Genomic DNA, 12,762 nt, shown 5'->3' with positions numbered 1-12,762 from the left:
TATACATGATAGGGGGTTAAAATAATAACTACAAGTATGAAAACATCTTGTGGTGCATTTTTGCGATGCTGTTAATGAATTCATTTAGTCACTATGCAGATAATACACCACACTTATGTGTTGGATTTGCAGAGATTCCGGGGACATATTGATATTCTGCAGAGCTGAAAGTGTGTGTGAACCCACAGTGTTGTCACAGGCAATTATGTTAGCTTTGTCAGCGTCCAATGTCGTTCCAGACTTTGTTCATGCCAACACAGTAATCCTCCAATCTGTCAGTGTAGGAAACAAAGCCTCTCCAGGTTGGCAGTTTGTGGCAAAATCAAGCCAAACGTCAGGGTGGATTCCTGAAAGCTCACTGGCCGTGATGCCGTCTCTCCTTAACCCACTGAACCTCACAACTCAACACCGTCGCTCCAGATGTTGGCCTACTTTAAAAGGACGAGGAGCGTATGTGGCCCACTTACAGTACATGACCTCACACTGCACATCGTCTCTGCCCTCTACCAGCCTGCTGAAGGATCCACCTCACCACCGTCACGTGATCCATCCTGCCTGAAGAGCAGTTTCACAACGACTGGAGTCTAAATCTGTAAGTTGGACCTGTATGGAAGACATCAATCATGGCCACAAATAAACTCAGAGAGACTTTATTATTGGCTGTTGCTTCAGTGTGACCTCCTGTCCAGCTGAGGGACACGATCCTCTGCATGTGTCCTCAGAGGTAATGAGGTCTAGTTGGAGGCTGTGGTTGGATCAGAAGCAGCAGCAGCTCTGTGAGGCCGGTCGCTGTGCTGGCACCTTCTGTGGCATCAGGCCAGAGTGGCACCTCTGCAGATGGCAGCAGCCAGATGTGGAGAGCGTTTGAAGGCAGCAGCTTTCAGAAGTGACAGCGAAGATTTCCAACAGGCCAGATCCTTTCATTTGAATCATAAGTTTCAAATGAAAGGATCTTTATTTCCACTTATATACGGAAAACAATCTGCACTGAGGTTCTTTATATCAATGAATGATTGCATTTGTCTCAGAGAATCGTCTGTCTTGCTGCTGTGCCTTCAACCAAAGTAAGGGTGCTAATTATCAATCAAACCATTGTTCCAGGAGAGGAGCTCACATCTTCTATCTCAATAATCAGTTTGCAGGATTAAGCTCAGACCTTCTCTTCATAATGACAACCTGATTGAGACGACGTCGCTCTGCTCAGACTCCCTGATTATCAGAGGCTATTGTCTCACTGAGGGCTGAATTTATAGGAAATGACAGAAAGCCTCCATCCATCAAGGCAGACGCTGTGCATGCATGCAGGAAGTCATCAGCACCAAGACAGAGACGCAGACCCCCTGCTGAGAGGAGAGACGACAACAGCCAGTTACTTTAGATTCATAAAAAAAACATGGCAGCAATCTAAAAATATAAAAACCCGGTCCCATAACATGTTGGTGTGTACGAATGTATTGAAATGACAGGAGATCAACCGGTCCAGGGTGCCAGATGAGGCAAGCTTTATTTAACACAGCAAGAAAGTTGAAAAAAAAAAAAAAGATCCAATGTCCAAAACAGGTTTCAAACAAATGTACATGTCAACCAAAACAAAGAAAAAAGGCAGAAAGCTTCCAAATAAATATTCACATCAACAACATTTCATGACATTCTTGAAAATGTCTTACAAGATTATAAAACAGTAGACAGTATGTACAATCATACAGCTTTAATAGGACATGCTTAGGAGTTTGACTGCACCATTGTAACCACACACTGACTACAACACAAAGGCTGCATATGAGCTGAGCACGGTCCTGTGAGCCGCCGCTGTCCCGTCTCCAGCGCCACAAAAGCTCCCACCGAAAAACAACTCCGCATCATTTTATACAGCCGGGGCTCTAAATGCACCGTTGACGTGGTGATGGATGGTGCAGGAGTCTGCATGCGAGCCAGAGCCGGCCCCTCTCCGTCCACACGGCCCACCTAAGAGCCGGCCTCTGCTTCCTACACTGGATCGTTGCTAGGCGATGCAGAAGAATTTGGTGTGTGACCATGAACTGGAAGCCTTTGTGCAAATCACCACTTTAAGGTTCCTCCGGCTACCCAGCGGCTCCGTAAAGACGCTACAACCGTCGCCAAAACAACAACACCTGGACTCACATCATGCCAAGAAACACCGAAAAAACAACGGAAACAACACAAACCCAGGAACGGGAAATGGAAAAATAGCTTTCTTTGGACAGGGCCAGCCTGTGCACCGTGAGTTCCTCTGCTCAGAACCACACTGTTCCCCTTCGCTCCCCTCACACTAGCCCTTTTTAACAACATGATTGTTAGACTGTTGAAGGTTTCCAAGTAGATTTCCGATGTTAAAAAAAAATCATAAACTGCACTGCCAACTTGCTCAAGCAGCTCATTCTCACTGCTTCATCATCATCATCATCATCATGATTATGTAAAATCGACGTCAAAGTCTAGCATCTTAAACACAAAGGAGCATTGTTCACCCTTATTCACATATTCTGATATATTCATAGCACAACATTGTCATTGGTTATTCTATATACCAGTTAACTGGGAGGAGGAGGAAGAGGAGGAAGAGGAGGGGCAAACACAGATCAGCAGCCTCTTTGTACAGCAGAGATTTTAGGTTTCAGAACGTTGAAACCCCATGAAGCACTAATCGCATGACGGGAACCACAAAGCTGCGTCTTTATTGCCACACAGGTTGTTACTTTGCGTTACAAGCACTTAAATCATTATTGCTTTATGGTTAGAAGCGATGCTACACTCACACACACGCGCGCACACAGACACGCACACAAACACACAAACACACACACACACGTAACCATGAAGCCAAAGATTTAAGCTCAGGAGATGGTTTGATTCTTGCTCTGTGGTGGTTGCTGTGCTGCTTATTGGAGGTCCAGAGATCAAGAGTGGAACAGCACAGAACCTGTTGGGTGTCTGGGGGAGTGGAGTCGGGTTTGGGTCGTGCTACATTTGGACTGTTGAACATGAGAGAAATCCGCAAGCATATTTAACAAAAACCTCTCAACGCCGTGTGGGAACGAGATGTGAAAGGCGGTTGGTTATCTAAACAAACTGCATACATTTGAAGAATTGCTCAAAATTTGCTAACAATGCAATGCTACAAATCTTTACGAAGAATATTTTGAACTACAAAGCAGAATTTCCCTTTGGCTCAGCCTGGTTCTGGTCTCAGGCGGTCTATATTCCCGCCTGATGACTGGTCACCAGCTGCTACGTCACAATCAGACTCAGCTCAGCGTTTAACCGTCTGTGTTTATGCTCCTGATCACAACAAAAGCATCTTCCCTCGCTGTTTAAAACTCGTCCGTCCGGTCAAAACACTCTTTTAAAATGGACTCCAGCTACGACAGCAGAGACACTTGAAGCCCCTCTTAAACGTACGCGCCCTCTTCATCCTCCCCTCGGCCCACTGGGAGCCGGGGGGAGCGGGGCTGCACGGAGCTACGGAACCTTCGCCTCTACGCTAACGCTAACATCTCTGCCCCCCAACCTGCCGGAGACGATGAAGAGCTCTCACCGCGGCTCGTCCCACTGCTACCTCCACGTCTCCGCCCTCTCACAGGCCCAGATGGGACCCGGGGCCTCCTACACCTCGCAGGCCTTACTAAGAGATGTACAGGGGCTTTTTTAGCTAATTCCCGTTAGTTTCATGCTGGATTTCTTTTTGTATTTAGAAAAATATCCATCGAGTCGTCTGAGAGGCATTTACATCACAAGGTTAAACGTCACACGTTGCACATTTCCAATTTGGACAAAATCAACATGTGCCTAGAGATAAAATCAGAGAGATGTCACACCGTTTGAGTTGCATACAGGCGGAAGAATGACAGCTTAGATGACTGAACCTTGATCGATTTGTTTGTTTGTTTGTTTGTTTGAAAGCAAGATACGGTTGTGATAAAGATGGATGTGCGCTGGAAGGTTCAGGAGCAAGTGGACAGCGAAGTGTCCACCTCTTCTGAGGGGTGTTTGGTTTCTGGGGGGGTGAGGGAAGGATTCAGCAGGGAGCCCCTGATAAAACCATCGTGCCCACCCCCCCTTCCCCGAGACCAAAGAGGCGGGGGCTGGGGGTCGCATGTGAGGACTGTAACCCGGGAGGTCTCCACTCACATGACCGAGCAGCTCTTGGCCTTCTCCTTCTTGAAGGTGGAGGAGAGCAAATCTGACTTGCTGGGCAGGTGGAGGAGTCTTTTGGAGAGGCGGCGGGTGGGGCTGGGCTTGGGGAGGGGCTGCAGCTTGTTGATGCAGGCCATGGCGGCGGTGCGGAACACGCTGTGGATGCTCTTCTCCGAGGTGAAGGCCGAGCACTCCAGGTAAGCTTCTGCTCCCAGCTGCTTGGCCATGGCAGAGCCCTGGAACAGACGAGGGGGAAGAGGCGCTGGGGTTATAACTCATTGGTGTGTGTGTGAGGCCTGAGGGAGGAGAAACCCCACTGCATGCTGGGAAAATACCCTTGCTCTCTCTGTGTGTGTGTGTGTGTGTGTGTGTGTGTGTGTGTGTGTGTGTGTGTGTGTGTGTGTGTGTGTGCCCTATGTTTACACAGATTTGCATCATCCGACTCCATCTGTGGCTTCTCTCCACTCACCTGCTCATAGGTGATGGGAGTCTGTTTCTGATTGGACAGCTCCATCAGCGTGCAGACGTCTGTGCGCAGGTCGGTCTTACAGCCGATGAGCAGGATGCGTGTGCTGGGGCAGAAGTCCAGGATCTCAGTTTTCCACTGATGACACAGAGGGCAACATTAGGATCAGGTTTGGATGTGGAAGCGGAGGATTCTGGGACGGGGACCGTGAGCGTTAGGTGAGGAAGTGAGGGCGTTACCTTCTTCAGGCTGCCGTCCACAGTGTCCGGGCGACTGATGTCAAAACACAGCAGCACCGCATCTGAGTCACTGTAGCACAGGGGCCTCACGTTATCATAGTACGGAGAACCTGAGAGGAGAGAGAGAGAGACGTTACTGTGGAAACCAAACAAGAACCTCACAGCATTTGTAGTTTATTCCGTCGTCTTTCTGTTCCTCTAGCAGAGCACATGTGTGTGTGTGTGTGTGTATGGGGGTTGGATCTGGACTGCATTTCTCCCATTATTGTGGATTGTGAGCTCATTATCTGGATCAGATGTGGTTGTGTTAAGGCATTGCAGTGACGGTCAGAGCAGCAGCAGAGTGTATCGGGGGAGAGCAGAGGGAATGCGGCTGCAGGGATTATTGTGCCGTCGGCATCACTCCTGCCGCTGAGCTTCCCCTCGCCATCTCCCTTCCCTGCTCCCTGCGTCCTCTATCGGCGCCTCGCAGGGACAGAAGATGACAATCGAGCACTAAATCCTCGCTGATCTTCCCTAGCAGTAGATTACGCAAGTGGAACGGTGGGGACTCGGGGTAGGCAGACGCTCCCACTCATGCTCCGAATCCTTAAGTAAGCCACCCACCCCCCCAAAATCCTTTGCTCGCCGCGCAATACCTCCAGTCCCCTCTGTTACCACAGCAACAGCCTAGGAATCCACCATCTACATCAAGCATTCCTCCCACCTCTCCATAAAGGCTCGCCTTAACTGCCAATCAATCATTTTACGCGGCTAAAGGCCCACCCACCCTCTGCCGGGGACATTCCTCTGTGCCGTAACAGAGCCGGGGGGACACAGACGGACCACTTTCACCCAAAACAAAGACGCACAGTTACACACACACACACACAACGCCACACCTTACCACGCAAACTCAGCAGCGTTTTTTGGAATAAGACGAACCCAACATGTGAAGCACACGGAGCAGCTTCAATGGGATTAACATGTTTACTGTGTGTGTGTGTGTGTGTGTGTGTGTGTGTGTGTGTGTGTGTGTGTGTGTGTGTGTGTGTGTGTCCCTATATAGACACAAAGGCAGCATATGTAACCGCTCATTAGCCGTTACATAACCAACATCATTGATTTATGATGTAGAAAAACAATGCAGCGCAGGGGAAACGTATGAAAAAGGACACACAGGACACGGATGTGTGCATGTAGATGTGTGTGTTCATGAATACTTGATGATTCCTCCACATTATCAAAGGGCAGAAGCTGATTTGCCAGCTGCTGAGAGCTGTGAGTGGAATAATGACAAGCTGTGCTGAAACTCCTGCGGCTGAAAGTCAACAGTGACGGAAACAAAGGGACGCCGTGCTCGTTGCATCACCTCACCGGTCTCTCACACACACACACTCAAACACACACACACACACACACACACTTCCTGCTTCACCTTAATGGCAAATTGACTCAAACAATCCGATGCGTGCAGATAATTGAGCGGCCTGTTTTGAAGTCCCCAGCCTCAGTATGGAAATGAGTCGATTAACTGTCACGGCGTTTACACTTCCAGCTGCAGAGGAGCGGCCCAGCTTGTCTACCAAAACATGGCGTTTGCAAACTGTGAAAAGTCACACGCATTGTAATCGGAACAATTAGCACCGGAGGGAGGATTCAGAGTCTCTGTGAGTCTCTGTGTGTCTCTGTGTGTCTCTGTGTGTCTCTGTGTGTCTCTGTGTGTCTCTGGTCTCTGCCGTCTTACAGCTCGGTGAAGATTAAGAGCGCCCCGGCCTCCACGGCTCCCGCGGGCGGGGGGGTGGGGGGGGGTTAGCACACAGCGGGGAACCGGGGGTGTGATCCTGCATTAAATGGCCACTGATCTAAATGCGGCAATCAATGGGAAGACGTGCAGGGGTGCAGGAGCCGTCGCAATTATAGCTGACAAATTAGAGGCCCTGCCAAGAGAGGAGGGAGGGAGGGGGGGGAGAAGGAGGTGAGGCCCCCTGATTGTTTCACTGGATTCTCTCCTCTTTCCTTTCCGATCAGGCATCAGATGCTCCGCCAGGTCTGTTTATGTATTTACGCCACTAATTTGGAGGAAAGCTGCATGTGAGTGTGTGAATCTGAGGGTTTAAAGCACTGCAGTGTGCCGGCAGGGTGCAGCCGCTCTGCTGGCAGCGCTCGCCTCCCATTCTCCGGGATCTCGTTTCTAATCTTGGATGAAATTGCTGTGTCTGTTATGGAGAGAAAGAGCCAAGAGGAAGAGAGGAGGGAGTGAACCCTGCTGAGGAAGATCACAAAGAGCCTCCTGTGCCATTAATCCTTCACCCCCTGCAGTTTGATATCACAGAGGACCGTCTCTGTCTCTGTCACTGCCTCTGTCCCCGTCTCCCCCCGCGCTCGCTACAAGCAAAAAGCCAAAGAACGGGATGGGTAGGACAAACAAGACACACACTCACAGTTCACGTCTATGGCCTAGATGTTTTTCATAGAGCAGATGGAGAGTTTGTGAGGCATGAAACATGGGAGAGCCAGGCGACTAAATGGGGAATAGAATGGAAACAAACAGCACAACCAAATTCCTGCGGCTGGATCCGGCTCCATCCGTCTAGAATGGTGCGATGCCCGGGGGGGAGAGCCGAGGTGGAAATCGGGACGACGCGGAAGCACACACACACACACACACACACACACACACACACACACACACACACACACACACACACACACACACACACACACACACACACACACACACACACACACACACACACACACACACACACACACACACACACACACACACACACACACACACACACACACACACACACACACACACACAGAGAGAGAGAGAGAGAGAGAGAGAGAGAGAGAGAGAGAGAGAGAGAGAGAGAGATGGGGCTGGGTAAGGAGTGTACGGGTGGGGGAGGGAAGAAGCTGCTTTTTTGGCGTGTGTGCGTGTGAGAGAATGCGCGTGGATTGGAGACGACACGGCACGGCTTCTTCCTCGCTGCGCTGCCTTGCTCCCACAGCCAGGACGCACAAGGGGGTCAGACGTGTTAATGATCCGGTGATGGGATGAGTCACAGATTTGGGGATGAGAGCAGCTCTGCCCCTCCGCCCACTCAGGAGCCTGGGAGCTCTGCTGCAGTTGCCAACTAACATGGAGCTCACGGCCCAGCCCAAAACACACACACAAACACACAGCGCGTGAGACAGTTGCTCCCTGGTTTCTCATGCTCAGGCGCTCAGCATCACGTTTGAAGCCCCCTGCCAGGAGAGAGAGGATGTTCCCTTTGTTCCTGATCATCAGTGTGTCTAAATGGTTAACAAGCTTTACTTTGCAGCTTCTAACTGTTAAAGCTGCTCAACATTTATTCATTAATCAACCTAAAACCTTGACATCCACCAAAATCGGATCATAATATGTAATCTGCTGTAATCTAAATCCAGCGCAGCACTGAGGTTAGACTGGAGAAACGTAGGGAGAATTAACTTTAATCATCCTCAGCCACTTAGGACCCCAGTTAAGTTCTACAAAACAACCAAACTCAATATTTCAACGATGCCCATATTTTTCTTTAATAATCAAAATTAATTGTCTGATAAGTGAACGACCCACAGAATCCTTTACTACACACACAGCTGAGCTCATTATCTTTTAACAACGCATCTGTTTTACAGCCGCGAGCGTCGTTTCAGCCCTTTAGTTTGAGATGTGGATCGTTCCAGATCAATCTTATTTATGTATCGTGAGAGAAATCATTACATGCACACACACACACACACAGACACACCGGCCCAAACATCTTCATCAGCAAGTGCAGTGGACCTTAAATAAATCACCGTGAAGAGATTCATTATTCCGTATTCATGAGTTACAGCCAGTGGACAGTGTTTCCTCCCCCCGACATGTCAGATCAGACCAGGCTGATTAAAACCAGTGCATTGATTTGAGTGTAAATCCATGGAGGGGCTGTGAGGGGGGGGGGGCCACCATGAGGTCAGCCCCGATCAATGGAGGGGAGTCGGGATAATGAGGAGACGGCGGTGGAGGCGCGGACACGCAACGCCGTGCAATTATAGCAAATTACAGTAACGGGGGGGAAAGTGCACGGTGTGACACACACACACACACACACACACACACACACACACACACACACACACACACACACACACACACACACACACACACACACACACACACACACACACACACACACACACACACACACACACACACACACACACACACACACACACACACACACACACACACACACACACACACACACACACACACACACACACACACACACACACACGATTAGGGGATGTGAACATTAATACTGAGTGTGTTGTGTTTATTTACTGATTTAAAACAGGACTCTCCTTTTTATGCGTCTGTGTAATTTGCTGTGTTAATTGTTCCTCCAGGGGGCAACGGATGCAAAAATAAGTTTGAAGAGAACTCTGCTGGAATTATATATGTAGAAAAATAAAAGTATTAAAATATGGAGTGTGCAGCAAAAAACAGAAGCAGCAGGAGGGAAGAGGAGGAGGAGGAAGGAAAGGAGGCCAGACTGGAGAGCTGCACTCAGATCAGTTACTCTATTACACTAAGAAGGTCTGATACTGAACCGGAGTATGAAAAGCACACGGCCCCTGGTAGAGAACTGAATATTAACACAACTAGAATAAGAAAATACAAAATCCACACAATTGGAGTTCCAACCAGGAACATCCTTGAATGAAAATTGGAATGAAATGGGACAAAGAAAGCTTTTTAACCACTAAAAGCCATTATCAAGGTCTTCAAGTGCTAAGATATCAGTAACTAAAGCTCCTCACATGTACCCCAGTACAGTCAAGGCAGTGTGTGTTCTTACTTTCTCCCTCTGCAGTAAAGCTACAAGTATAAGCAGTGAAAGTCAGAGAACAAAGTAAGATTCTGAGCCGGGGTGACCCAGGGGTGCTGCTCAGGCTTAATCCCCTTGCATCATGCTGGGACACTGGGTGACTCTCTGCAGCATATGGAGCAGAATGCAGGTCACCGCTGCCCCGTCTGCTACACACAAAACGTCCCAGCCTGCATCACCGTCCTCCCTCAGCACCGGGCCCACGCCTCAGCGCCACAGACTGGGATTACAAGGCAGGATTTGGGTCTGAAGAGGGAATTACACACAGACGCGCCTTCTTTCCCCCCTATGGCTGCTTTCAGATAATGAGAACACAATCAAATCTGTAAGATCTCATAGGATTTGTTAGCAGGCACAATACACACACACACACACACACTCCACGCACGAGCCAACTTTGTGACCTAGTGAGGCTGCTGACACATATCCAGCATGAGTATGGAGGAGGGGTGTGTGTGTGTGTGTGTGTGTGTGTGTGTGTGTGTGTGTGTGTGTGTGTGTGTGTGTGTGTGTGTGTGTGTGTGTGTGTGTGTGTGTGTGTGTGTGTGTGTGTGTGTGTGTGTGTGTGTGTGTGTGTGTGTGTGTGTGTGTGTGTGTGTGTGTGTAGCATGAAGTGAATCAAACAGGTGCTGCAGAGCCATGTGGGGAATCCAGGTCAACACACTAAACACAGCCCCCGGAGGAGATCCACTCATGACACATTGACCCTCTTTTTCACGCTTAGTGTAAACGAACATATGATGCACACAGTGGGCTCTATGTGAGACATCTGAAGCTGAATCCGTCTCTGTGCCTCGGCCCGGTTTACAGGCCGAGAGCGAGGCGGGCGGATGAAGTTGTAAACTGTGTCGAGCTCTTATTCTGCCAGAACATGCATCAGGTGGTGACGGCAGGAATAGAAGCACAGCTGGAGAGAAACTAGGATTGTGATGAACGCGCACATTCACTCTGCTCTTTACTTCCTTTACTCATCACATTTTTGTTTTTATCTGACAGGATAAGGTCAGTTTGAACATTAATTTGAAGATTTGGGATAATTTAATTAAGCATAGAGGTCCTAAACTATGTACAATGTGTGAATTTCTATCATTTTGTCTTTTTTCTATTACAAAATCTCTTAAACTTCATAATGCCTGGCTTCAATGTTAATTAAAAAATCTTGCCTTTGGTTTGTGGTTCTTTATAATTTGTTAGTCGTCCTGCATAATCAGTACTTTGACTTTAGATGTAATTTACTGCTAACATCTGTGTACTTCATGCAGGTAGAGTTTTGAATGCAGTGTGTGCTGAAAAGCAAAAGCAAACAGCTGCAATGTGGCAACCTGATAGACGATCAGCTGTGATATCACTAAGTGCATTCTGCTCCGTCTGAAGGCTGCCATATATTTAAAACTACGCGTATGTTCCCTTCCCTGATGGACAGGAACATGGGAATGGAACCATTTGCCCCCAAAAAATACAAACATCTGGGTCTAAGTCCCCCTGCATGCTGAGCCAGACTGTGGTGGCGTTCATGGACCTTCAGAGATGAGTGACAGTGATGTGAGGGGATGAGGTACCTGAAGTGTCCCACAGGCTGAGCTCCACTCGCTGCTCCTCCAGCTCCAGACAGGCGGTGTAGTTCTCAAACACGGTGGGCACGTAAGTCTGAGAGACACACAGAGAGAGAGAGAGACACGTCAATCAAGCTGGGCTGTCAGCGGGACGTTCAACTTCACTGCTGATAGGAAAAAATTAGTGAAGGAGGAATCAGTGTGTGTGTGTGTGTGTGCGTGTGTGTGGGAGGATTATTTGTGCTGAATTGGGAAGAATTCAAGATCGATCAATCAATCATTAAAGAATCACTGCAGCTGCTTAAAGTACCAGCACAGGCCAGTGAGCATGATGCGTTCAAAGACACATGCGGGCATACGATTTAAGAGCACAGGCGGAAAAATCACATGCGCAGAAAATGTGACCGTAAATGAAGTCGAGGTGAAGTAAAAAACAGGAGATTTTAGAAAATGCGCATGAAACCGCAACAGACGCACCGATTTCCCCACCGAGTCACAAACGTCACACCGATCATCTACACACAATCTTATCCCGATTTAACATCCGTATCTTTATCCAAAACGATCGGTGTGTTATACCGTGCGGTGTGTGTGTGTGTGTGTGTGGTGAGATGAGTCACGTACCTCTGGGTAACAGTCCTTAGCCAAGACTTGCAACATCGCCGTTTTTCCGCATTGAACGTCTCCCACCAGGACCAGCTTGCAGCGGACCACCAGCGGCTGTGTATTCCTGCGCTCCTTCATGGTGACGGTGGTGATCCAGCGCTTAGCGGGAGAAGTGACAGGAAAGCAGCAGAAAGCCTCCAGAGTGTCCCCGTGTGTGTGTGGATGTACGTCTCTGTGTGTGTGAGTGAGTCTCCGGTGTGCGCCTCTCGGATGCCCGCAGTTGATCTGATTGAATTTGCCACTGCGGCGCTTTATACGGAGCCGCAGCAGCCAATCAGCGCGCAGCATTCCACAGGCTCGCGCATCCCCGTGATGCTCCCAGACAGAGAAACAGCCTGATACCGGCTGAGCCTGATACCGGCTGAGCCTCACACTTACACATCAGCTGCAGCCCGGGGGTTCAGATATGGAACATTATACTCAAATGTATGTGAAATAAGAACAAAACACCCACCGTCACCGTGTGCGTGTGTTTGTTTGTCACCTGGGAGTCCCGGCACATACAAGGAGCTGCAAATTGATTGATTGAATTGATACGACTGGCCAGATCGATAACATAGCAGGGCTGAGGACAAAGGGACCGGCAGACTAATCCACGATGGACTAATTAGTTTAGCTTCATCTGCAGTCTTGGGGACAAATCAATGCCATTTACACAATATAAGACTGTAACAGGCTCAAGATCAATGTGATTAAAGGCTCCATTAGTGATTTTACCATGGGATTAATTTATAACATTAATTCTGAATTTGCATGTTCAATCACTGATGAATAAAGACATTATTAACTTTAGT

General features: G+C 48.6%; 1 protein-coding gene across 1 annotated transcript; it reads right to left on the bottom strand.

The window, feature by feature from the left end:
• Window positions 1–1,547: 1,547 nt before the first annotated feature.
• rnd1b (Rho family GTPase 1b) lies at window positions 1,548–12,179 on the bottom strand. Its single transcript, XM_076171833.1, has 5 exons — window positions 11,927–12,179; window positions 11,309–11,396; window positions 4,861–4,970; window positions 4,625–4,759; window positions 1,548–4,391 (listed from the first exon to the last, which is right to left on the bottom strand). Exons 1-5 carry the CDS (start codon window positions 12,044–12,046, stop codon window positions 4,146–4,148), a joined length of 699 nt encoding a protein of 232 aa, XP_076027948.1. The 5' UTR covers window positions 12,047–12,179; the 3' UTR covers window positions 1,548–4,145.
• Window positions 12,180–12,762: the final 583 nt, after the last annotated feature.

Source organism: Genypterus blacodes, unplaced genomic scaffold (assembly GCF_046128005.1).
Source record: "Genypterus blacodes isolate CSIRO-AG114 ecotype Tasmania unplaced genomic scaffold, CSIRO-AGI_Gbla_v1 ptg000274l_1, whole genome shotgun sequence".
Classification (NCBI taxonomy): Eukaryota; Metazoa; Chordata; class Actinopteri; order Ophidiiformes; family Ophidiidae; genus Genypterus; species Genypterus blacodes.
The sequence above is the reverse complement of the archived record's forward strand: the minus strand, read 5'-3'. Positions and strand labels throughout refer to the sequence as shown.